Below are 25472 nucleotides of genomic sequence, written 5' to 3'. Positions count from 1 at the left end.
CTTCTAAAGGAGGATTTTGTTCTGCCAAGCACTGAGTCTAAAGTCAGGGGGCCTGATTTCAAGTCCCTGCTATCTTTTTATTTCCTCAAAATTGAAAAGTTCTTACCTATTAGGGCTTTAGATTTCGAGTGAGAGAACCTAGGTAAATCCTGGCTCCACTGCCTGACTTTATGACTGGCAAGTCACTTGATCTCTCTGAACCTCAGTTTCTTTATCTGTAATATGAGGAAATTAGATTGGATCTCTGGTGTCCCTTCCAGTTCTAAATCTAATCTATGTGAGATTATGAACTTTGGTATAGAAGGGAATGCCATTGAGAGGTGTGAGGACACTCCAAATGCAGACAATCTGAGGTAGCCAGGTAGTATAGTGGGTAGTGCACTAGACTCAGAATGAGGAAGAAGTGGGTTATAATCCTATTTCAGACACTTATTAGCTGAGTGACCCTGGGCAACATCACTTAACCTGTCTCAGTTTTCCCACCTGTAAAATGGGCATAATAGTCGCATCTACCTCCCAGGGCTTGTTAGGATCGAACAAGATAACATATGGGAAGTACTTTGCAATCCTGAAAGTGCTATGTAATCACGAATTATTATTATTATTATAATATATGAAGAAGGATAATGACAGGGGGCCCAGAAGCTTTGGAGAGAGCCCAAGAGAAATCAGGAAAGGGAAAGGCAGAGAACTATGTCTCTAATGAACCTTGAGGAAGAATCAAAAAGAGGGTCAGAGAAGAGGCAGGAGGGCTCTGAGTGAGGGATCTCAGAGAAGGGTAGTGAGAACGAGAGTGAGTGCCTTAGTCTTCCAGGAGGTAGAGACAATGGATTCATTTTCTCAGAAGGACCAACTGTGCTGAAGTATGTGTTGAATGGATGCAACTCCATTGTGGCCACAGCAGAAAGTACAGTCTTGAAATCTGGAGCACTCTAGGTAGTCAGGGTGATATAGAGGTAGGGCAGTGGTTGGTGAGGGTGACGACTTGAACAATGAGAAAGGGCATTAAAGTTAATGAAGGGTGTAAGACAGAGGGGGGTGATAGAATAATAAAAGTCCTCGCAGAGCTGGAGGGGACTTTAGAAATCATCTCATCCCATCCCCCTCATTTACAGATGAGGAAACTGAGGCTCAGGGTCAGCCTCTCCTCTAAAATCTGGGGCTAGGAAGCTACATCTCCTGATGGCTTTGTGTCTTTTCTAAGTCAGCATCTTCTTCCACGACCCAATCCTGAGTCAACTCCAACTCTCTGTCCCCCACACCTGTCCCCCCTTCCCCTGGGTGTGCATACATAATCCTCATTCTTAGACTCACATGCTTTCTCGTCTCATTAGCAGTTCTCTTTCATTCCTTCCTTCTGGTGCCGTAGCCGGAAGAGTCTCTGTGTTTAGCTTTGCAGTTCATTTGGGAAAAAAACCAACATGTCTGAGTTTTCCAGTCAAAACAATGATGTGTATTTGCATTTGGGGAGTAGAAGAATGATAACAACACCATACCTTCAAAGGCAGTGGGGTAGAGCAGATCGAGACCAGCCTTGGAGCCCCAAAGACTTGAGTTCAAGTCCAACCTCTAACTTATATTGTCTGTATGATTCTGGGCAAGCCTCTTCTCCTCATGTTCTAGAGAGCTCTCTGAGACTTTACCAGGCAGAGGTATATAGCTGAAATACATTGATATATACCAAAATATGTTGATATATAATATACCAATATATGTTGTTATATATGAGCATACATAAATATATACCAATATACATAGATATAAAATATACTGATATACATTGATATATAATATACCAACATATGTAGATATATAATATATCAACATACATAGATATATACCAACATTTGTTGACATATAACAACATACATATATAATATACCCAATACATAGATATATAATATACCAATATATGTAGATATATAATATACCAAATAGAAAGCTATATGATATACCCAATACATAAATATATAATATACCAAATACAAAGATATATAATATATCAACATATGTAGATATATAATATACCAAATAGAAAGCTATATAATATACCAAATAGAAAGCTATATAATATACCAAATACAAAGATATATAATATATCAACATATGTAGATATATAATATACCAAATACAAAGATATATAATATATCAACATATGTAGATATATAATATACCAAATACAAAGATATATAATATATCAACATATGTAGATATATAATATACCAAATACAAAGATATATAATATATCAACATATGTAGATATATAATATACCAAATACAAAGATATATAATATATCAACATATGTAGATATATAATATACCAAATACAAAGATATATAATATACCAAATACAAAGATATATAATATATCAACATATGTAGATATATAATATACCAAATAGAAAGCTATATGATATACCAAATACAAAGATATATAATATATCAACATATGTAGATATATAATATACCAAATACAAAGATACATAATATACCAAATAGAAAGCTATATAATATACCAAATACAAAGATATATAATATATCAACATATGTAGATATATAATATACCAAATACAAAGATATATAATATACCAAATACAAAGATATATAATATATCAACATTTGTAGATATATAATATACCAAATAGAAAGCTATATGATATACCCAATACAAAGATATATAATATATACCCAATACATAGATATATAATATACCAATACACTTTGGTAGGGGGAGTTTTATCCTGGGGAATTCTTTAAACCAATGAAATCAAGGTTTGGTCCACTAACAGAAAACCCCTTTACATTTCTATTATTCTCCAACAGATACATTTCATTTACATTATTTCATTTCATCCTCAAAGCTACTAGGTGAGGTGGGTGATAATATCATAATATAGCACTTTAGGGTATACTTTAGTGTAGGTAGTGCCAGCTTTGTTACATGTTTTACAGATGGGGAAACTGAGGCTTGGAATTGCCCAATGCCACATTGCTAATGAATGTCAGAGCTGAGACTTGACCCCAGGAGCCTTTGAGACCAAGCCAAGCTAGCCCTTTTCACTGCCCTGCCTTAAACTCAGTTTCCTGGCAGTGTTTCCCATTTTAAAGTCTCTCCCTCAGTTATCATTGTGTGCTGTAAATAGGACTCTACCTAAAGAGCTCCTGGCTCGGTTTTGCCTGATCGGGTCCAGTTTCCATGATAGATTGCCTGTGTTGCAAACAAACCTGGCGTCCAGCAATCTAAACTTGCAGGCCAAATAATGCATTTAAAATAGGATTTGCTTTACAAGAACTCAATTTCCAGGCAGCCTTTTGAAGAAAATGGCCTTCTGTTCCAAGCAAGCTCTGCCGGCAGTCTAATTCCCTGACTGTCCCTGAATTTGAACTTGGCTGATCTGGAGATGTGGGGTCTCCCAGCACAGCCCCCCCAAATGGGCAGCAACAATAGTCCCTTTGTTTGGTGCTTTTATGCTTATGAAGATCAGATGAGGTCATGGTGAGAAATCTTGTCACCTTTATCTGAGGGAGGAAACTGAGGCTTGGAGACCTTAGGGAGCATCACGAGTCAATCACAGAGCCCCCATCAGAAGTGCCATTTCTTAGGGCTTCAGGGGGACAGATCAGTAGTGTACAGGTGACTCAAAGATGGTGTTTTGCCTCCAAGCGATCCATCTTTCTCTCGCTCTCATCCTTGTGGTAGGCTTCAAAGAGCTCTGGCCCTGGAATCAGGAAATTTGGGTTTAAGCCCCCAAATGAGACAGCTCCTACTTAGGTGATTGTGAAAAAATCAACCTCCCTCAACCTCAGTGTCCTTTCCTGTAAAATGGGTGTAAGGCTTCTCAAGGCAGCTTAATTTGGTGGATAGGTGGGGTGCTTGGAGTCAGAAGGACCTAGGATCACTTCCAGCCTCTGACATTTACAAGCTTTGAGCCCCTAGGCCAGTCATGGAAGCCTCAAGTAACTTCCTAGGATAGATATATCCACTACGTCACAGATGGGGCCAGGTTTGCTTGGGCAGAGATATCACAGGATCATAGACTTAGGGCTAAAAGGGACCCTAGAGATGAATGGATTCAACCTCATCATTTTACAGTTGAGGCACCTGAGACCCAGAGAGTTTAAGTGACTTGTCTAGGGACACACAGCAAACAAGAATCTGAGATGGGATTTGAACCTAGGTCTTCTTGACTAAATCCAATGCTCTATCTAATAAACTATCCTGTCTCTGATAGTCCAATACCCTCATTTTACAGCTGAGGAAACTGGGATCAGTGAGGTCCCTCTTTTGTATTTGTGCTTCCTCCCTTGAAGGAAGGTGAGGAAGCCACTTGGTAAAACGTCCATATGAGCTGCCTTATTTCAGTACACTAGTACCATGCAGTATCTCGTTCCCACCATATCTTGGGGCAGAAGAGTGGTCTGTAGGGAGACTTCAGATTAGGGAAAGGGGGGAGTAACAGCTTATCTGCTTTCATAGGGAGTAACAGCAGGGAGAAGCAGTGCCTGGTAGGATCGGCTGCCCATGGAGGGAATGTTTTTCCAATGGTTCTCAGAGGCAAATGGTGGGTGGGAGAACTAAAGATCAGTTCTGCTACTGAGGCAGCCACTGCCCAGGGGACAATCAAGGTAAGTTAGAGTGCTGGAGGACACTCGGGGACTCAGGAAGATGTAGAGCAGAAATAAGAGGGTTACACTTGGAGGAGATGGCAGATACCTGGATGGCATCTCTGAACACTTATTGGTGCCAGAGAGTTAGAAGTGGAGGAGGACAATGACTCAGGTAGGGAGGGATGGTCAGGAGATTGGGAAAGGAAGGGAAACTTGGAAATTGGGATGGATTGTGGACCATCCATTCATGGTGGAGCTTTATAGTTGTGTTTTTTTAAACAAGCTTTAAGGTACCAGGGACCCATGGACACCATTTGACCAATACGATGGGGATGCCCCTGGTTAAAATAATAACAATAACCTCCATCTCTCCCCTTTCTATTGGGCTTCCAAATTGAAAAACACTTTCCAACTAGCTACTGTCTCCACTCAGAAATAGATGTATGTTTCTTGGGGCCAAATGGGCCATTCCTGGTTGCCCATTACCAGTCCTCCGTGATGGAGGGTGACAGTAGCCCAGCAGACTGGTTGTTCCACCCAGATGCTGAAGTCCACTCTTAGCTTACCAAGCCACTGTTTGCTTCTGCCTACACCCAGGGATCCATGTCTAGGGACTGAGGGTTATCGAGATAGCCCGTGCCTAGAATTTACTCGCTCCTCATCTCTGCTGCATAGAATCTCGTTTCCTTCAATACTCAACTCAAGCACAATCTTCTACATGAGGCCTTTTCTGTCACCCCAACTACAAGTGCCCCCCCACTTCTAATCACTTTTTTCTACTCTGTATATCCTTGAGTCACTCAACAATCAATATGCATCTACTAAGCACCTACTGTGTGCTAGGCACTAGAAACAAATAAAAGAAACTAAGCAATCCAACTTATCTTGTCAAATTACCTTCCCTCAATAGAATGTGAGCTCTCTGAGGGCAAGGACTCTTCATTTTTGTCTTTGAACCCCTATAACTTACTCTAGTGTCTGGCATATAGTAGTTGCTTCATAAATGTTTGTTGATTGATGAATTGAGGCCAACCATATGCCTAGCACTATTCTAGGCACTGTGGGGAATAGAGAGGGGAATATGAGGCATAGCTTCTGCCCCCCAGGAGTTTATATTTATTGGTGAAATGATGCCAGTGCTCATGATATTATTAGAAAACAGTGTGAAATCAGTTGCCAAATGATAATGCCAAATGAGCTGGACAGACATCAGTGTGGGGTTGGAGCAGGTGGGGAAGGCTTCATGGAGGAAGCAACTTGAGTAGGATTTGGAGAGGAACATGAGGGGATATTTAAAACAGGAGCAACCTACAGAAGAAAAGACCCCGGGCTCCTCCCAAAGAGATGGCAAAGGCGGAATCCTTGGCTGATGGTGGCTTCTTTTTTTTTTCAGGGCGGGAGATGGTGGGACCCACGCTGCCCGGATACCCACCTCACATCCCCACCAGTGGCCAGGGCAGTTATGCCTCTTCTGCCATCGCTGGCATGGTGGCAGGTAGGGAGATGAACTGGGGACCAGGACTCTGGGGTTCTGAGGGAGGGGCTCCTGCTACCAGTAGACAGAAGTTGGGAGTGGGGATATGGTCCCCTGGCTCCGAGTTACCCACGGGCACTGAAGGACACTCCTTTGCCTTTTCTCTGAGGGCAGTTTAACTCCCTCACTGTCCTCTGTTTTGCCTTTCCTCTCCAAGTTTACACCCAGCTCCAAATTGGGATCAGGCATGATGAAAGGAGTCAAGATATCCAACCCCTATCTCTCAGCCCCCCTCACAATAGCCAACTCAGGCTTATTGGCAGTAGGCACTTTGCTTCCCTAATGCCCACCGGGGTCTCTCATTAGTCAGCCTTGGTGCAGTGGGAAAATGCTGGGTTTAGGCTTGGAGGTGGGATGGGATTTAGAGCATCGAGGCACAGTGGGAAGAAAGACAGATTGATAGCTAGAGGACACAAGTTTGATGCCTGGTTCTGCCATTTATGATTTCTGTGAGCCAGAACAAGTTATTCTCTCTCTTTCTGTGCCTCAGTTTCCATATTTATAAAATGGGTAGGTGGTCTCTGAGGTTCCTTCCAGCTGAAAATCTAGGATCCTATGAAAGTGACCTGTAAGACCCCTTTTAGCCTGAAATCAATGATCTTATGATGATCCTAGGTCCTTCGAGGTGCCTTCTAGCTCTAAACTGGTCATTACAGGAATCTCCTATGTGCTAGCCTGATGACTCACCTAACTTCCTCTCCCTGAGGAGAGGGCCTCAGTTTACTTATCTGTAGAATTAGGGTTGGTTCAGGTAAGATCAGGTTTCCTCCAGAGTCCCTCTGGGTTGAGTCCTATGGTCCTGTACCTAGATGACCTCTAAGGTTCCTTAGAGATTTTAATATTTGACCTTTAAAAAGTCTCTTCATCCTGTCTCCTGGGATGTTGGATGATCCTTAAGGCCAGGGGTGATCAGCAGCTGTTTTTGGAGCATGGAGGTATGAGGAGGGTGATGGGAGGATTTCCCAGGTTGACTCCTTCCTTCCTCTTCTGGGATCTGGTCCTCAGATAGGAAACATAGCCTGGAAGGGGATGCCTGACTGCCCTCTGTCTCCCCAGGGCTTTCTGTCAGAGATAAGGGCTGGAGAAAGTTCTCTGGCCTCTACTCCAAACCCTTTTTAGAAATAGATGGGCATCTGCCAGGCTGAAAAGTGTTCCCCTGCCTCTGGGCATTGGGGTGGGAGATTGAGCTGCTTTATGTGAAGAGGGAAGAAGAGGGAGAAGGGAGAAGGGGAGATGGGGAGAAAGGGGGGGAGAGGGAAAGAGAAGGAGAGGAAGAGGAAGGGAGAGAGGGAGAGGAAGAGAGAAGAGGAAGAGAGAGGGAGAGGAAGAGGGAAAGGAAGAGAGAGGGAGAGGAAGAGGAAGGGAGAGAGGGAGAGGAAGAGAGAAAAAGAGGGAGAGGAAGAGAGAGGGAGAGGAAGAGGAAGGGAGAAAGGGAGAAGAAGAGAGAAAGAGAGGGAGAGGAAGAGAGAGAGGAAGAGGAAGAGAGAGAAGAAAAGGAAGTGAGAGAGGAGAGGGAGAGAGAAAGAGAAAGGAGAGAAAGAACAGAAGGGGAGATGGGGGAAGGGAGGGAGAGAGGGAGAGAAGGAGAGAGGGAGAAGCAGGCCTCCTGAGGCTACATCGGCTCCCAGCACAGTGTCAGTTCCCCTGGCTCTCACCTCCCAAAGCATAGCACATTAACCTGCTCCTCCCTCTCTCTCTCCCTCCCTCTCCAGACAGAAGTTAATTTTTGCCAGCTGCCCGCCCCTAGGTGCCCTGGGCTGAGGCAGGTGCACTGCTCCCAGGAGAGACAGACAGACAATGAGAAAAAAAGCCAGAGTCAGAGAGAGACCGAGAGACAGAAACATGGAGAGATCTAGAATGTTAGAGACACGGAAACTAGAGGCAGAGAGGGACGAGGGAGAGGAAAGAAAGAGGCAGACACACACGGAGACAGAGACAGACACAGAGAGATAGAGACAGAAGGAGTGAGGGAGGGAAGGAGGAAGGGAGAGACAGAGCCAGGAAAAGAAAGAGACAGCGAGAGAAGCAGAGAAGAGAGACAGAAAGAGGCAGAGGTGGGGTAGGGAGGGAAGGAAGAAGGGAGAGAAAGAGGAAGAGAGAGAATGAGAGAGAAAGGGAAAGAAATAGAGAGGAGAGAGAGGGAGAAAGGAGGGAGAATGAGAGAGAGGGGGAGAGGGAGAAAGAGGGGGAGAGAGAGGGGGTAAAGGAGAGAGAGACAGAGAAAAAGAGGGGGAGAGGGAGAAAGAGGGGAGAGAGAGAGAGAGGAAAGGAGAGAGACAGAAAGATGGGGGGGGAGGGAGAGAGCGAGAGTCAGGGAGGGAGGAGGGAGTAGAAAGGAGGGAAGGAGGTTGTGCTCTCCCTGGGAACCTGCTGAGCTGGCACTTGTTGCTGCTTGGTTACCGTGGCGATGTGGTTAATGCACCGTTGAAAATACAGAATACTGACTCCTCTCTCCCTCCTGGCCCAGGCCTCCCTCCCTCCCTCCCTCCCTCCCTCTCCTGGAGCGTGAAATGAGATTGGTCAAGATAAAAAAGGAAAAGATTCGGTTATTTTTTTTAAGAGTGTGGATAATGGGGCCTCTCAATCACAATCCAGGGCTCCAGTCGGCTCTCCCTGCTTCCCACTCCCCCACTCCCCTGCCGCTTGCTTGGAGGAGTCAAAGAGGAGGAGGAAGAGGAGGAAGGAAGGATGAAGTCTAGGGTTTGCCTCTTAATTATGACTCACTCCTCAGGCCTGGCCAAGGGGAAAGGTGGGGGGCACCTGGGGCTAAGTGGGGGAGTTATCGTTGCGCCAGGTGCCTGGACCCGCTGAAGGCTCGGACCTTGAACCAGGTGGCCGAGCTCTTAAGGGAAGACCCTTTCCCATACTGGGAGCCCTTGACTATGGGTGCAGGTCTTTAAAAAATGAATGAAGGGCCAAACACAGCCACACATTGCTGAAGCGCCTACTGTGTGCCGAGAAACAATCACCTTAAACTCAAGAGGCTTCTTCCTGGGCGCAGGCTTGTCTCATCTATAGAAACTCGAGTGAGCAGATGGATGGGTTCCTGACCAGCCCAGTGTTTCAAAGACCCAGAGCTAAGGAGGGACCTCAGAAGCCATCTAGGACAAGCCCCTCAAGGAAGTCTGTGCCTAGAGGACGTAAGGGAACTGCTCGAGATCACCTAGGCAGCAAGGGTCAAAATCAAGATTTGATCTCAGGTCCTCTGACTCGGGTTCAGCCCTCTCTCCAGTGGCAGCTATTTAAGGGGTCCTTCTACACAATCAAGCTATGGGCTGTGATGTAATGAAGCCCATCTCCCCTCCAACTAATTCAATTGAGTTCAGCGTTAAGATTTTTCACAAAAAGGCATCCCCGGAGACAGGGAGAGGGACAGGCATTTATTAAGCACCTACTATGTGCCAGGTACTGCATTAAACAAGTTACCTGGATTATCTCCTTTGAGCCTCACAATAACCCTGTGAGGTAGGTGCTATTATTAGCCCCATTTTACAGATATGGAAACTGAGGCAGGGAGTGGTTAAGGGACTTGCCCAGGATCACATAGCTAGGGAACATCTGAGACTGGAGTTGATCTCAGGTCTTTCTGATTGGGAAGTCCAAGGGATAGGTAATATTCACTGTACCATCTAGTTGCCTCAAATGCATAATTTATATTTTTATTTATTTATAAAATTCATAAATTTACAAATTTATAAAATCCAGGTAACTCTGATTGCTTGAGGATGAACATGGAGTAGGTAGTGGAAGGGCTGGTCCCAGATTTGGGTCCTTCTTCTGACACATATTGTATATGACCTTGTTTAAGTCACTTGACTCCGTAGAATTAGGACCGGAGGGGATCTCAGAGACCAGCAAATGGGGTTCTGCCCCATTTTACAGATGAGGAAATTGAGGTCCAGAAGTTAAGTGGTTTACCCAAGGACACACAGAACATCCATTGGATTCAGGCTTTGAACTCAGGTGTCAGATTCCAGAAAAAGTAGTATTCTTTCTCTGGTGCTACTTTAATGTCCTTGGACAACTTTCTAAGCTTATAAATTGCAAATGAGCTCTTTGATGGAGGGATCACACACATTGGAAGTTCCCCAAGTCAAGGAAATCTCCATCCCCTTCCTTTGCCTTCAGAGCATTTGGTGAAGAGTGTTTACATAGCATGCAGACCCTTCCCAGGACCTACAATGCATGCCTTTGTACCATTATTTCCCTTGGCTACCATGGGAATGAAGCCAGCAGCTGGAGCAGAGCCAAAAGACGCTGGCTTGGGTTCCAGTCCCACTACTTACCTGGGCCTCAGTTTCCTCATCTGTAAAATGAAGCAGTTGGACTAGATGGCCTCTGGGAACCCTCTCGGTCTCAGCTTCCTCACTGGTTAATTGAGAATGTTGGATGGGATGACCTCAGAGGTCGATTCCAGATCTGGGATCTAGATTCTCCTAGAGTCAGTCAGTTTACATTGAAGTATACCTGCCCTGATGGACTCTGGGACAACCCCCCCAAGACACACCAGGCAAATCTCCAGAATGCCAGAGCATTCCAGAATTCAGTCAAAGAGTTGCTATTCCTACGTGGGGGCAAGGTATGGTGGAGAGAGTGATGAACTTGGAATCTAGAAGCCTTGGTTTCAGATCCCACCACAGATACACTTACTAGCTCTGTGGCCCTGGGTGAGTCATTGACTACATTGGTGACTCAGTTTCCTCATTTGTAAAATGCAAGGGTTGGGCCATATGGCCTTCATGATTCTTTCCAGCTTTAAATGTGTGCTCCTATAGTGCTGAGGCTCCAGAGATTTGGATTCTAGTCTTGGCTGTGCTTCTTCTGAGCCCAGTTCTCTCATTTCTAAAATGGGCACGGTGGTTGAATGGATTGGACTCGGTTATTTATTGTCTAACTCTCCCAGCTTCAGAATTCTTTGACGTCTCCCATTCTCTTCATCCATGATTGAGCCTCAGCCTTTCTTATTTCATCTCAGCTCTAGTCTGCATTTCTCTCAGGGGAAACCAGGGCTGAACTAGGGTTCAAGTAGAAAACTAAATTTGGAAGGACGATGGAGCTCCTCCAAGAGAGTTCCATTGGAGTGGTCATAGGCATGACTCTTTCTTACAGTCGGAGAAACAGAGGCTCCACTTAAGGGATGAATTCCTCCCTTCCCTTCCTGCCCCTTGAGCTTCCCAGAATGAACTTCCAGATATCTCTGCTTCCTTTGCTTTGGAACGAAGAACATTGGTTCATAGAATCATAGATTTAGAACTGGAAAGGATTTTAGAGGTCACCGAGTCCGGTCCCTTCATTTTACAGATGAGAAACAAAGAAGCTAAATGACTTACCTAAAGTCACACAGCCTTCAGTCATTTTTCAGTCATGTCTAACTCTTGGTGACCCCTTTTGGGGGTTTTCTTGGTAAAGATACTGGAGTGGTTTGCCATTTCCTTCTCCAACTCATTTTACAGAGGAGGAAACTGAGGCAAACAGGGTTAAATGACTTGCCTAGGGTCACCCAGATAGTAAGTGTCTGAGGCTGGATTTGAACTCAGGTCTTCCTGACTCTAAACATGGCACTTTGTGCATTAGCTACCCAAGGTCACATAGCTGCCAGGTCTTTGAGATGGTAGATCCTAAGGGTCTAGTTTGGCAGCTAGAAGGTACAGGATGTCTGCTTCCTAGTCTTGCCCTGCTCCCCAAGGGCTCAGCTGCCCTTACCTTCTCCCCTTGGCCCCCAAGCTAGATGCCTCACAGGCCTTTCTCCTTCTGTCTTATGCCAGCAGGAAGCGACTACTCTGGAAATGCCTATGGTCATTCCCCCTACTCCTCCTACAGCGAGGCCTGGCGCTTCCCCAACTCCAGCCTGCTGAGTAAGTCTCCTTCTCTGGGGCCAGTCAACCATGGCCTGGGGGGGCTCCTGTGCTAGGGCAGGGAGGGCAGTGGACTGAGATGGTGAAAGGAGAGGGGAGTCAGGGAAGGGGGCAGACTGTCTGCCACTGGGATTTCCCTCCATTGGGTCATGGCCCCCATGGGAAGAGGAGGAGAAGGAGCTGAGTCCTTCCCCTGCAAAGGCATTGGCCAACCAGCAAGCTTTGCCCAATGAGTTCCCACTGCTAGGGAGGCACTGAGCTAGAGCTAAGATGAACCAGACCTTGGCGTCAGCCCTGAAGCATCTGCCTTTCCACTGAGGGACACAATATGGGGACACAAAACAAAGGAGCCCATGCGCACCTATTTGGACCCACACATGCACATATTTGTGTTCCTACATACCTTTTACATGTATATATTTACATATGTGTACATGTGTGCGAATACATGGATGCACACAGGCAGCCTAGTTTAATAACAATCATAGCCAACATGTGCCATTGTTTACAATTTACAATTATTATCTCATGGATTCCTACCAAGACTCTGGGACGCAAATGCTATTATCATCCCCATTTTACAGATGAGGAAACAGAAGCCACCAGAGGTTAAGTGACTTGCCCAGGATCTCACAGCGAGGAAGGGTCTGAGACTGGATTTGAACTCGTCTTTTTCTGGACTCTAGTACCTGCTCTTTATCTATTGCCCCACTTAGGGGATAGAGAGCTAGATTTAGAGTCGGGGAGACTTGGCTTCCCATCCAGGATCTGACCTTACTGGGGTGTGTGGCCCTGGGCAAGCCAGTTTACTCCTTGGTGCCCCAGGCTACTCTCTAAGATTGTGAACAGAAGAGGTGGTGACCTGTATTGGTAGAGGGAATTTCCTCATTTGGGAGTTCTCTATACCAGGAAAATCACACGTCTAGTCTTTATTTCTAGCCTTACTTAGTATGTAGAAAATAACCGTGAGAATAAAGGTCAGTCTAGTAAGAGGGAGAGAGAACGTATGCCTGAATCATTCCAGGACAATGTACGCCAAGTCCCACATGGGTTCTAGCCTTACTCCTCCTGTTCTAGCCCGTGGTCCTGGGCTTTCATGGGCAACGGGAGAAGATTGGCAGTTGAGATGAAGAAGAACATTTGAGATCTTCCAGCTGCGTGGCAGAAGTCATTTAGGAGTGGAGAGATTAGAGGGTCTCACTGGTGCACTGTCCAGACTTTATCTTGAAGCCCTTTCATCAATGGCTTCCTACTGGAGAGAGTCCTTTATCTGATAGATAGACATCTCAAGCAGAAGAAGTGGCTCTCCTCTTCCTCTTTGCCTCCCTTCCCATCATTCCCACCTATTGCTAGGCTTCTGGGCATTATAGAAAGTGCTGAGACTGAGAAAATGAGCTTCTTAGTATCATTTCTACTGGTTTTAGCCATCAGGTCAAAGATTTGGGGACAAAGAGTGAGTCAAGAAAGAGGGGTGGAGGTATCTAGAGAAGCTGCTAAGGTGGGGAGAAGAACACTGGACTTGAGAGTCAGAAGACCCACTGGGTTCAGATCCCAATTCTTGTCATCAAGTTGCTCAGTGACCATGGATAAATCTTCTAAAGGCTCTGGGCCTCAGTCTCCTCATCTGCAAAATGAGAGGGTTGACCCTGATGATCTCTCCCAGCTCTGACAGTCTCCATGGCTCATCAGGGAACATTTCCCACTATATTCGGGGCTGTCTATATGGATAGCTGATGGGATGGTGAAGGAAGGACCTACACACCCAACCCCGATTCTAGCCTGTACCCTTCTGGCTAGTTGGGACCTTGTCCTCCAGGCCCTTGATGGCCACCAGGGCCATCCAGATGTGTTTTCACCATTGCTCTTCAGAGTCACAGATGTGGTCATTTCCCAAAGGGAGAGTAGAGAAAGTTGAAGCTATCTCCTCCAACAAAAACAGGAGGAAAGAGGAAAGGAACATTCCCACCCTTGCCAGAACCTCGGTGGCGAGGCCTGGGAAGAAGAGGGAATGAGAGGAGAGAGGAGTTAATCTTTGATGATCAGATAGGAGGGGGGTAAATGTTTAACTTCAGCTGTCTTAAAGGTCAGCAGATGCTGGGGAAGGCTTCGCACAGCTCTCCCTTCTGACCGGCAGTGTTGTTATTTCTTTTAACTCTTCTAGGTTCCCCATATTATTACAGTTCCACCTCAAGGGCGAACGCACCTCCCACCACTGCTTCGGCCTTTGACCACCTGTAGTTACCATGGGGACAGCGGGAGCGACTGTACAGCAGGAGGACTCGGGCTGGGACAGGCCTCAGGAAGTCACACAAAGGAATCTTTATTTATTACATGAAAAATAACCACAAGTCCAACATTTCAACTCCCTGTGTGGTTAATTTAATGAAACGTGAAAGACACAATGACCTTGGGGAAGGCCAAACTGTCCTCCAAGGCTCCTGGACATGAGACAGGAGTCCTGGAGAAGGGGAACCATCCCACTTTTTTTTTTAAAAAGAGACTGATTTGGAGAAGAAATTGACCTGTGGTGCTCTCCCGTTAAAGGAGAGACGATGGGAAGGAGAAGGAAGGCGAGACGTTTTGGAAAGATGGGTCCTTGGCAGGAGTGGGATGGGAGGGAACTGAGTTCTGATGGGGTCTGGATTTGACTTCTCCTTGGCTTGGTACTCAATATGATGCTATCTTGGAATACCGCCCAACGTGCCCCCCACCTTTCCCGGATGCGAACCCTCCCAGTGATTTCCCCATCTCTCCCTCCTACTCCATCTTTCCCAAAAGAGGGCCATGGAGGAGAGACGTGCTATTCAACTCATCTTGTTGGGCTCCCCTTTTCCTGATTTCATAGGCATGGACCGAGGGGCACTCTTGATCGGTCCCTCGGTCTCATCACTTGACCTTCATTCCCTTGGCTGAAGTGAAAATTCTTGGAAGAGCATAAAGCATTCCATGAGATATTCTTCTAATGGATCCTCCCCTTGACAGCTGCCACCAGCCAGGTCTGACACAAGCCTCATAAGGGCTGAGAAGGGAATGGACCAGGAGCTCCTCTGGCAGTCCCCAAGCCCTTCTGGGGATGATGGGAGAAGCAAGTTCTCCTCTGGTCCAGCCTTGGGGAGACAGAAATCATTTGGGATCCATTTCTCTAAACTGATTGATCATCCCTAGGTCAAGTGCTCCTTCCTTAACCCCAGCTTTCCAGGTGGGAGACATCTCTCTGAGGTCTGGCCAGCTTCAGGAAGACTGGGATCCTTCCTTAGGGGAAGAGATGGGGTGGGTGGGTGGTGGTGGGGTCTCCTGTCCCATTGGGCCTGTCTGTAAATACTGTAAATGAAACTCAGCCTGAGTTAGATCCCTCTTTCCATCCCCAGACTTTACCTCCTTATGAATTGTCTCCCTGCAGCAGCAGGACCTCCCTCCTTGATGCTTCTGTAAACACACACACACACACACACACACACACACACACACACAACCCCCTGCCACCCACATCAGTCAATAAAACATTCTTCTTTGTTTCAGACTTCTGGATTGGCTGGGGAAGGTGTTGGGACCAGCCTTCTAAGAGGGCTCTTTGAGGGAATTTTCTCCTACTTTCCTTGGGGAGATGGGGAAGATGGGAGAGACAAAGAGCCAGTTGAGAGGGATGGTGAAGAGAGAATGAATCACCATAAAGTGCAAAGTGGGGCGATCCTTGAGATCCCCACAAGAGGCTCTGGGCACTTACTGGGTCTTTCCTTAGCACACCATATAAGAGGAATTGTTGTCTACCCATCGTTTTGAAGAGAACCAATGACATGGTGGGGAGATGTCTTGACTCTATAAGAGGACGATGACCAAAGGTCCCCATAGAGATTTTCAGTGACAGACAAGTGTTTATGTCCTCAAGGGCTGTCTAAAGTGTTCTGGGTTGGGAGTCTGGAGGAACTGGGGTTGAATCTTGATTCTGGCACTCACTCTGAGTGATCGTGGGCAAGTCATGGGCCTTGGCATCTTTTTTTTTTTTTTTTTACAAAATGAAGGGATTGGTCCAGGTAATCTCTGAGGTACCTTACAGGCCTAAGTCTATGATTCAGAAGACCCTACTGGTTTGGTTTTAAGGAATAGGAAATGAGCCACAAAGAAAAAAATGGTGACCAGACAGGAATTAATTTGTTAGCACATTAGCAATGGATTCAGGGAAATGATGGACAATGAAGTAGAAAGTTCTAGATTTAGATGGGGTAAGAGGAAGCCCTGGAATCAAATCCCACTTTGGGCATTAACTACATAATTCCAGGGAAGACATTCAGCTTTTCTACCTCTCAACTTTCTCATCTGTAAAATGCAGGGGTTGGTGTAGACAGCCTCAAAGATCTCACGCTGTACCTCCATGGCTTTACCTTAGGGGCAAAGGGACTTTTCTTAGCCCCCAAAACTCCCAATGGAAGCCATTGAGGAAAAAGGCAAAAGAGAAGAGCTGGTCTGGCAATTTCCCAAGATACTCTTTGTCCCCAAGCCTCAGCTAGAATGAAGGAACAGAGATTTCTGGCCATGCTTCCAGGGTTGCACCTGGGGAGGGAGAGGCATTAGAGAATGCCAGTCAGTCGTTCTTGGCAGCAGTGAGAGGTTCATGGAGGAAGGGCATGGGTATATGAAATCTGCCCAGAGGGGTCAGCTCTAAGAATTGGAGCTGCATTCACCTTCACTGATAGACAGTCTGCCTGGAAGTCAGCAATAGGGAGGGGGCCACCCACTAAAGGATTTTCCGAAAGGAAATGGCCAACATGATCACAGAAGGCAAGTGTGACATTTTGAAAGGTCCCAGGTGGGCTCTTATCCCCGTCCTGTAAATGCTGGCAACCTGGACTGGCACTGTGGTCTCCCTGTATCCTTTGGGGGGTAGAGGTATGGAGAAATTTATGCACAGGCACCCAATGGCATCTGCCAAGGAAAGATACCCTTCAGAGAAAGGACTGTACCCTCCCTCTGGGCTAAAGGGTAGGACACTGGGGTCCCATTATGCTTTAGATTTATTGCCTGAGGACTTTGAGTCTCTCTGTCCCTGTTCTGGCCTCCAACTCTTCTCCCAATGGACTGTGAAGAATCCCTTTGCCTTTACAGGCTGAGTTCAATGATAACTGCCACTTCAAGGGGGCTTTGAGATCCTTGGTCAGTGCCCAGAGAGCTTGAGGCACAATTTATTCCTGCTCCAGCAGGCATGCTATGCCTGTAACCAGGAGTCCAGAGCCTCCACAAGGCAAGAGTGGGTTGACATTGAGGAATCTGAATTTCTCTTTGCCACAGGGTTGATGGTGGGGAGGGGTCCAGGATGCCTTTACTATCTTTGAAGTTGACCATTAAACAGAGGCATCATTAGTTTTCCTCCAAGGGCTCCTGGTGAAAAGTCCTCAGATTACTTCCCCCAGGTGGCTCCTAAAAGGGAGGAGAGAAGCGACAATGTTGAGTGTATCAAAGGAGATGTGGGTCCTTGGCTGGATGGGGGGGTGAGGGAAAGAGGAAGCAGGGGGCTTCGAGGTGGTGGGAAATGGACAGGGACACATGGGTAAGGAAGGGGTCAAGAGCTGAGGAGCTGTGGGGAAGAATGTGCCTGGGATGGAGGGATGGAGGAAGGTGTGAATGGGAAGGAAGGTGATCTTGGGAAAGAATGTGAGAGGGGGGAGTGTGCTTGGGAAGGAGGTGTGGGAGGGCAGGGGAGTATGAGGAAGGAATGGAGAGGGTGTGGGAAAGGAGCATGGGAGGAAGAATGTGTGGGGTGGGCTCTCAACATGGCAAGGAGCTCTCAAGTTCAGGGGTGGGATGGGGGAGTAGGAGGGCCACGTATCTGAGCCATAACGTGGCTTCTTCTCACTGGGGCCAAACTCATTGAACTGGCAGTGGCCCAGGGCACAGTCTATTTTAGGATCACTGATTTAAAGCTGGAAGAGGCTTTGGAGGGCAGAGAGTCCAACTCCCTCCTTTTACAGATGAGGAAACTGAGATCTAAGGAATTTAAGTGACTCATCCATGCCACATAGCTGGGCTCTGCACTTGAATCTACTGTATGGTAATGTAACCTTGGTGGTATGGGGAAGACAGGCACCCCCAGCTTTTGCCTTTTGGGGAGTTAGGAGGGAAAGCTGGGTTCTTCAATGGCACTCCAGAGGTCATGGTGTGGGGTGGGGTGTGCTGGGAAGTAGTAGGGGCAAAACAGTAGACAGAGAAGGGTCAGGAGAGTCATGCTATCCCAAAGATGAAGCAGGCTCTTCCCTATCAGATGTCAGCACCCTGGCCTGAAGCCCTGCTCAGTCCATAGTAGTAGAGCTCCATCTCTATACTGTCTTCAGAAGCTCACACATGCTATGATCTTAGTCTTTGCCTTTGGTACTGAGGAGTAAAATCCTGTCGCCCCCTTGATATTGAAAGCAGAGCTCTATGGTTCCTTTTCCATCCCACTCCTTAGCTCTCCTCTCCTCTCCTGTCCTCTCCTGTCCTCTCCTGTCCTCTCCTCTCCTCTCCTCTCCTCTCCTCTCCTCTCCTCTCCTCTCCTCTCCTGTCCTGTCCTCTCCTGTCCTCTCCTATCCTCTCCTGTCCTCTCCTATCCTCTCCTGTCCTGTCCTCTCCTCTCCTTTCCTCTCCTGTCCTCTCCTCTCCTGTCCTCTCCTGTCCTCTCCTCTCCTCTCCTGGCCTGTCCTGTCCTGTCCTGTCCTGTCCTCTCCTGTCCTGTCCTGTCCTCTCCTGTCCTCTCCTGTCCTCTCCTGGCCTGTCCTGTCCTGTCCTGTCCTCTCCTGTCCTGTCCTGTCCTGTCCTCTCCTTTCCTCTCCTGTCCTCTCCTCTCCTGTCCTCTCCTGTCCTCTCCTCTCCTCTCCTGTCCTGTCCTGTCCTGTCCTGTCCTCTCCTGTCCTCTCCTGGCCTGTCCTGTCCTGTCCTGTCCTCTCCTGTCCTGTCCTGTCCTCTCCTGTCCTGTCCTGTCCTCTCCTGTCCTCTCCTGGCCTGTCCTGTCCTGTCCTGTCCTGTCCTCTCCTGTCCTGTCCTGTCCTCTCCTCTCCTCTCCTGTCCTGTCCTGTCCTGTCCTCTCCTGTCCTCTCCTCTCCTCTCCTGTCCTGTCCTGTCCTCTCCTGTCCTCTCCTCTCCTCTCCTGTCCTGTCCTGTCCTGTCCTGTCCTGTCCTGTCCTGTCCTCTCCTATCCTCTCCTGTCCTGTCCTGTCCTCTCCTGTCCTGTCCTCTCCTCTCCTGTCCTCTCCTCTCCTCTCCTGTCCTCTCCTCCCCTCTCTTCCCTTCCCCTCCCTTTTCCTTTCCTTCTTTTCTTTTCAATCTTTCCTTTCTCTCTTAGTAACATACATTGCTCCCCTCTCCTCCAAGCACAAATACAAATTCTCTGAGAGAGGTTAGGACTGCTTATTAATGCTGTCTAGAGTTTCCCCAGTTATGTGCAACATGTTAGGACATAATGGAGCACCAGACTTAGGAGACAGGAAGTCCTGGGTTCAAATCTGATATTAGATACTTCCTAGCTGTGTGACCCTGGGTAAATCATTTAATCCCAATTGACTATCTCTTCCTATTTCTCTTTTGCCTTAGGATCAATGCTTAGTAAGGAGGTAGAAATTTAAAAAAGACAGAATGGAGGCACATGGACCCTGCCAGATTCCCTAGTCTCATTGACTCTGAAGTTAGGTCCTGGGTTCAAACTCTGCCTTTGACACTTATTAGACACATGGCCATGGGAAAAATACTTTACCTCCATGAGCTCAGATTCTTCATCTATAAAATGAAGTGGTTGGGCTAGGTGGTCCCTTCTAGTTCTAGGTCTGTGCTCCTAACTCCTTTGACCATCATGGGCCTCAGTTGCCTCATCTGTAAAAAGGAGTGACCTCTGAGATCCTTTCCTTCTTTAGATCTATGATGCTAATTCTCTTAACCTCTCTGAGTTTCCATTTCTTCATGTGTAAAGTGGAGGCCAAGACCTCTGAGGCTTCTTCTGACTGTGGAGCTCTTGCCAATCACTAGGTCCAGTTGCCCCTTCTGGATTCCCAACAGTCCCGGTTTCCATTCCTTCTTCAACACCAATACACTCTTAGAAGAATTTCAGAGCACCCTTTGGGCAATTTGGAGAGGGGGTTCAAATCCCTGGACAGTTACAGCTGCCCAGGACACTGCGAAGACCTCATTGGGGACATTGAGCCCCAGTCCACATCTGAGTGGGTGATGCTGGCTTGGGCAAGAAACTTAAGTTCTGAGTGTGAGTTTTCTCATCTGTGAAAATGAGAGGGATGGATGTGATGCCCAAAGTCCCTTCCGGCTTTCAATCTAGGCACCCACAAGCCTATGGTTTCATTAGGAACCACTGACTTGACTGCAGCCCAGTTGACACATTCTAGGATGGTGGCCCAGGGTGTCTCCTCATCTGTAACGCTGAGTCCTCCAGTTTTTTAGAGGTAGAAAGGACTTCTGTTCCTTGAGAAAATAACTGCTCTTCCATCTGTCATGGGACAGTGTTGCCTTCTGCCTTCTTGGCCATATGTTGGACAAGGCTCTGGTTCTGATGAAGGGTCTCCTTCCTTCCTCTTAGAAGCTGCTTCTTTCCTCTCCTCCATCTTGTTCTACTTCCCTCTCTTCCTCCTCCTTTGACTTCTCACAATTGCCTGCCCATTCTGAGTTTGCCTCTTACCTGGAACACATTGGCCGGGGACATTTAAGGGACTTGCTTGGGGTGGAGGGGCTCGAAAGAAATGGCACGGTCCTGGACTGACGAGAAAAGGGGCAGATGAGGACTGGGGGATGATGAGTTGGGAAGCTGGGCCCAAGTCTCTGGGCCGCCATCTTCCTTACCTTTCGTGCTTTTGGAGGGGCCTGGAAACTCCTCTCATTTCTTTCTGTCCTTCCATTTATCAAGAAGAAAAATCTCCCCTCCTTACTCCATCCCACCCCAAGGGCAGTGAGAAAAGGAGTTTGGACACAGTGCTAAAGGGATGTGGAATCAGAGGGGCAGGAGAGGAAGTGGAAGGAAAGAGAACAAATAATTTATATCGTGCCTACCCCGTGCCAGGCACTTTATAAATATCACATTTATTCCTCACAACAATCCTGTGAGGTAGGGGCTGTTATTATCCCCATTTTACAGTTCAGAGAAACAAGTTAATTGACTTGCCTAGGGTCACACAACTACGAAGTGCCTGAGAGCTGATTTGAACTCAGTCTTCCTGACTCTAGGTCTAGCATTGGACACCTAGTTGAGTCAGAGGAGCTCAGTTGGGCTGCTGAGTCTGCTTAATTTTTAACCTTTGCCTTCTGTGCTTTGGATCCAAAGCAGAAGAGCAGTAAGGGCTAGGCAAGGGGGTGGGGTGGTTAGGTGACAACCCTGGGTCACCCAACTATGAAATATCTGATGTCAGATTTGAACCCAGGACCTCACATATCCAGGCCTGAGCCACCTAGCTGTCCCTGCTACTTACTGTTAGATGATGTTATTTGAGTCATGTCCCCTCTAGGGCCTCAGTTTCCCCATATGTAAAATGAGGATAGACTTATACCTGATGACTTCTGAGGTCCCAGACTTAGATCTATTATTTCAGGACTTTTGTGGGTATTTCTTTCCTCATCTGTATAGTGAGGGGATTGGACTTGGTGACCTCTGAGCTCCCTTCTAGCTCACAATCCAAAGCCATATGCCATGTACTGAAGGTTACTCTGGATGAGTCAAATGAATTCATTGTGCTTAGAAAACAATCCTCCTGGAAGTATCTTTACTCATTATTTACTTTTTACTTTCCTCAGGGCTTCCGTCCCCTTTTCTCTGTCTTTCTCTTTGAGGCTTCTGGGATACCATGATTGAATGTAGGCTGAAGTTTGGGGATATGAGTGAAGGGGAGATAGAGGGAGGGTAAGTATCAGGTGCTCTCCCCAAAGGCTAGCATCAGAGAACCACAGGAGAACCCAGAACTACTGACATTTGGCTCCTTGGAAAAAAGTGGGGGCACAAAAGGGATAGGGATTCTATTGTCCTTTTCCTTATAGTCATCTTCTGGACCATGACTTTTTATTACTTCTTTGCAGTCTCCAGGACTCCTCTGCTGATCAGCACTCATGTTCTAGGTCATAGTTGTCCAGTGTTGGTCAGTACTCCAGTTCTAGGTCATAGTTGGTCAATGTGGTCAGCACTCCAGTTCTAGGTCATAGTTGGTCAATGTGGTCAGCACTCAAGTTCTAGGTCATAGTAGTCCAGTATTGGTCAGCACTCAAGTTCTATGTCATAGTTGTCCAGTGTTGGTCAGTACTCAAGTTCTAGGTCATAGTTGTTGGTCAATGTTGGTCAGCACTCAAGTTCTAGGTCATAGTTGGTCAATGTGGTCAGCACTCAAGTTCTAGGTCACAGTTGGCCAGTACTCAGGTTCTAGGCCATTTTTCATCAGTACTCAGGCTCTAGATCATAGGATCATACACTTGATCCTGCAAATGATTGCAGAGGACATTTAGTCTAATTCCTTCATTTTATAGATAAAGAAACTGAGGTACAGAGATTTAAGATCATAAATTTTAGAACTAAAAGGGATTTTAGGGACCATCTACTCTAACACCTTCATTCTCCAGATTGGGGAACTGAGGTCCCATAACCTAAGGTCACAGAGGAAATAAGTCTTGGAAGGGGGATTTGAACACAGGTCCTCTGACTCCAGATATAGCATTCTTTCCTTTGCTATAACCAGGCTATTCAGAATTTTGATGGAGAAGGGTTTCTTGGAGGTTCTTTGGGGTTTTGACAGAAGGAGACATGGGTCCCTGGGTGTGTGTGTGTGGCAGGGGTAGGAGACAAGTTTGGGGGCTTGGCACGTCTCCCCATCTGCGATGAGGCGGCAGCCAGCCAGGCTTCAGAAGTGTGGCACTGGCTGCCTACGGCTTTCACAGAGAAATGTGATTTCCCCTTGAGTGAAACGGACTGTGCATTGTGGAAATTGGCTCTTTTCTGAGCTGGCGATGGTTGTTGCCACAGAGCCCAAGCGGGGCTGGGGTCTGCGGGGGGCCGCCCTGGCCCCTAGAGTGAACCGGGAGCAGCCATGTGCTCAGAACTCATTAGGGATAAATCAAATTTGAAACAGCACGACACTGACGCACCCCCCCATTCCAAGCCCCAGCTCCCCCCTCCCCCTCCTGTCCAATCCTTGGCTCCCCTTCCCACACCCCTACCTTCTCCCAACAACTGTACCTCCTTTACACATGCACCCACCCTCCATCCAAACCCCAGGAGCCATCAATTATGAGCAGACATGTTCATTGCAAATAAATCTTGGGGAGCGGCGGCGCCGCTGGCAAGGTAGGACTGAGTCTTGGAGGGCATACGGAGATGGGGAGCTCACCCCCACACCCCCACTGTGCTCTGCCACAGGCGGCACCCTCTTTCCCGAGTTCCCAGTGCCTGGCACTTGTCTCACCACAGAGATGGGCCCCCCAGCTGCCGCCATCATGGGCCCCACTTGGGGAGATGAGGTGGTGGCCCCAGGGATGGACTGCCCGCCCAGGAGGCCTTTCAATGGAACAGTTCCTATGAAGTAATCCTTCCTCATCCTGGCCCCCATGCCCCTTATATGCAGAAGGAAATAAATTGCCCGGAAAATACATGCATGGAGTATGAACGAGTCTTCATTTCTTCAGCAAAGAAAGAGAAGGAAGGAGAAAAGGAGAGAAGGGAAGAATGACAGCATCCTGGCGAGAGCTGTTAGAAACCTCTATTTATGACACCATAATTGATACACACACACACACACACACACACATACACACACACACACACACACATATATATATATTCACACGCATCAAAAAAAAGGTTTCATCCCCATTTCTAATTTACCAAACTCCCTCCCTCCCTCAGATCATAGATTTGCTAACGATATGGGAAAGGGGCCGATTCTGCATATTATTCTGTAATGGGCTAGATTTGTGGGAGTTATTAGGTCCCATTAATTACGGTAATAATAATAATGCCATTAGCAATCGAGCTGGGTGTTCGTAAGAATCGGGGCCGGATCTCCACTGGGAGCCTGGAGACAGCATGGGGAAACAGAAAACGTGGCTCCCAGTTGGGAGACCTAGATTCTAGTTTAATGAGTTGAGTGACTTTGGGGAAGGCAATTGACCTTTCTAGGTCTCAGTTTCCCCTCCTGTAAAATGAAGAGTGATAGAAGTCTTGCTTGAAAATCCCGAATCAAGAAAAGATACCAATTGATTTAGGGAGGAAACCTTGTTTCCTTTTCCCAAGTAATCGCAGAATCATGAAAGATGAGGGTTGGGAATTTAACTCTCATTGTAAAAAAATGAATAACAATTTTTAAGCACTCCTATTGGGTACCAGGGACTGTGCTAGGTGCTGGAGATCTAAAAAGAGACCAGATTTAGTCCTGACCCTCATGAAGCTCGCCATCTAATGAAGGAGAGAACAAAACAGATGCTTAATGTCTTCATGGCCATCCATAAATAAACACAGGACACATGTCTGAGTTAAGCAGATAGCAAAATATGTATCCTGAAGCAGCCTGGATTTTATCAATCACTGCTGATTTTAGTCTAACCCTTTTGTAGAGTAAACAGATGAGAAAAACAAGCCCTGGGGTTGAAGTGACTTTCCCAAGATCACAGATAATTAGCAGCATTCCTGGGACCAATATCTGGGGATTCTGTGATGCCCAATCCAGAGAGCTCATTGCTTATATCAGTTGCCCCTAGAAGCAGCCAGTTGGCATAGTGAATAAAGTGCCAGGTCTGGAATTGTCAGGTACCCTCATCTTTCTGAGTTCAAATCTGGTCTCAGATACTGGCTTTGTGACCCTGGGCAAGTCACTTGACTCTGCCTCAGTTTCCTCATCTGTAAAACAAGCTGGAGAAGGAAATGGCAAACTACTCCAGTATCTTTCCCAAGAAAACTACAGTCACAAAGAGTTGGGCATGACTGAAAATGACTGAACAACCCTAAATGGGCTCATGTAGAATGACATGACTGAAAAGCAAATGAACAGCAACAATTCTGCAAGCCAACGGGTTCTCCCTGGAGATGATGTGGGGCTTGAGAATGGAGTGTACAGACAGAGGAGAATTGAAATGAACATGGCTGCTCCCCAGTAGAGGATCCTAGATTTAGAAGTGGAGAGAATCTTAGCTGTCATCAAATGATGACTCTTGCAGTTGAGGATATTGGATCCCAGTGTGGTTCCAACTTGCCCAAAGACCACCAAGGTGATATGTGGTGGAGCTGGGATTCAAACCCAGTCCCTCTGAGTGCAGATGGAGCACTCTTTTGTGGTCCCAGAGGAGCCATTGGTGGAAGTAGCAAAGAAGAAAATTAAAGCTTGCTGTTACAGCTGTCCCAAAGTGTAATGGGGCTGCCTCAAGAAGTGGTGACTGTCTCTCTCCTTAGAGGCCTCTTAGCAGAGGTTGGACATCCCCTTCTTGGGTATGTTATAGCGGGGATTCCTTTGTGTAGCAGTTGGACCATATGGCAACTAAGAT

General features: G+C 46.9%; 1 protein-coding gene across 1 annotated transcript in view; it reads left to right on the top strand.

Moving 5' to 3' along the window:
- The window catches only part of PAX8 (paired box 8), a gene marked incomplete at its 5' end in the record, with an annotated part of 35323 nt that extends 19821 nt beyond the window's left edge, over nt 1–15502 (top strand). Inside the window, 3 exons of the mRNA XM_056818591.1 lie at nt 6001–6102; nt 11910–11996; nt 14158–15502. Coding sequence (XP_056674569.1) covers nt 6001–6102; nt 11910–11996; nt 14158–14234 — 266 coding nt within the window. The remainder of the gene's footprint in view (nt 1–6000; nt 6103–11909; nt 11997–14157) is intronic.
- Nucleotides 15503–25472: the final 9970 nt, after the last annotated feature.

The sequence above is a fragment of the Monodelphis domestica genome, chromosome 1, assembly GCF_027887165.1.
Source record: "Monodelphis domestica isolate mMonDom1 chromosome 1, mMonDom1.pri, whole genome shotgun sequence".
Lineage (NCBI taxonomy): Eukaryota > Metazoa > Chordata > Mammalia > Didelphimorphia > Didelphidae > Monodelphis > Monodelphis domestica.
The sequence above is the reverse complement of the archived record's forward strand: the minus strand, read 5'-3'. Positions and strand labels throughout refer to the sequence as shown.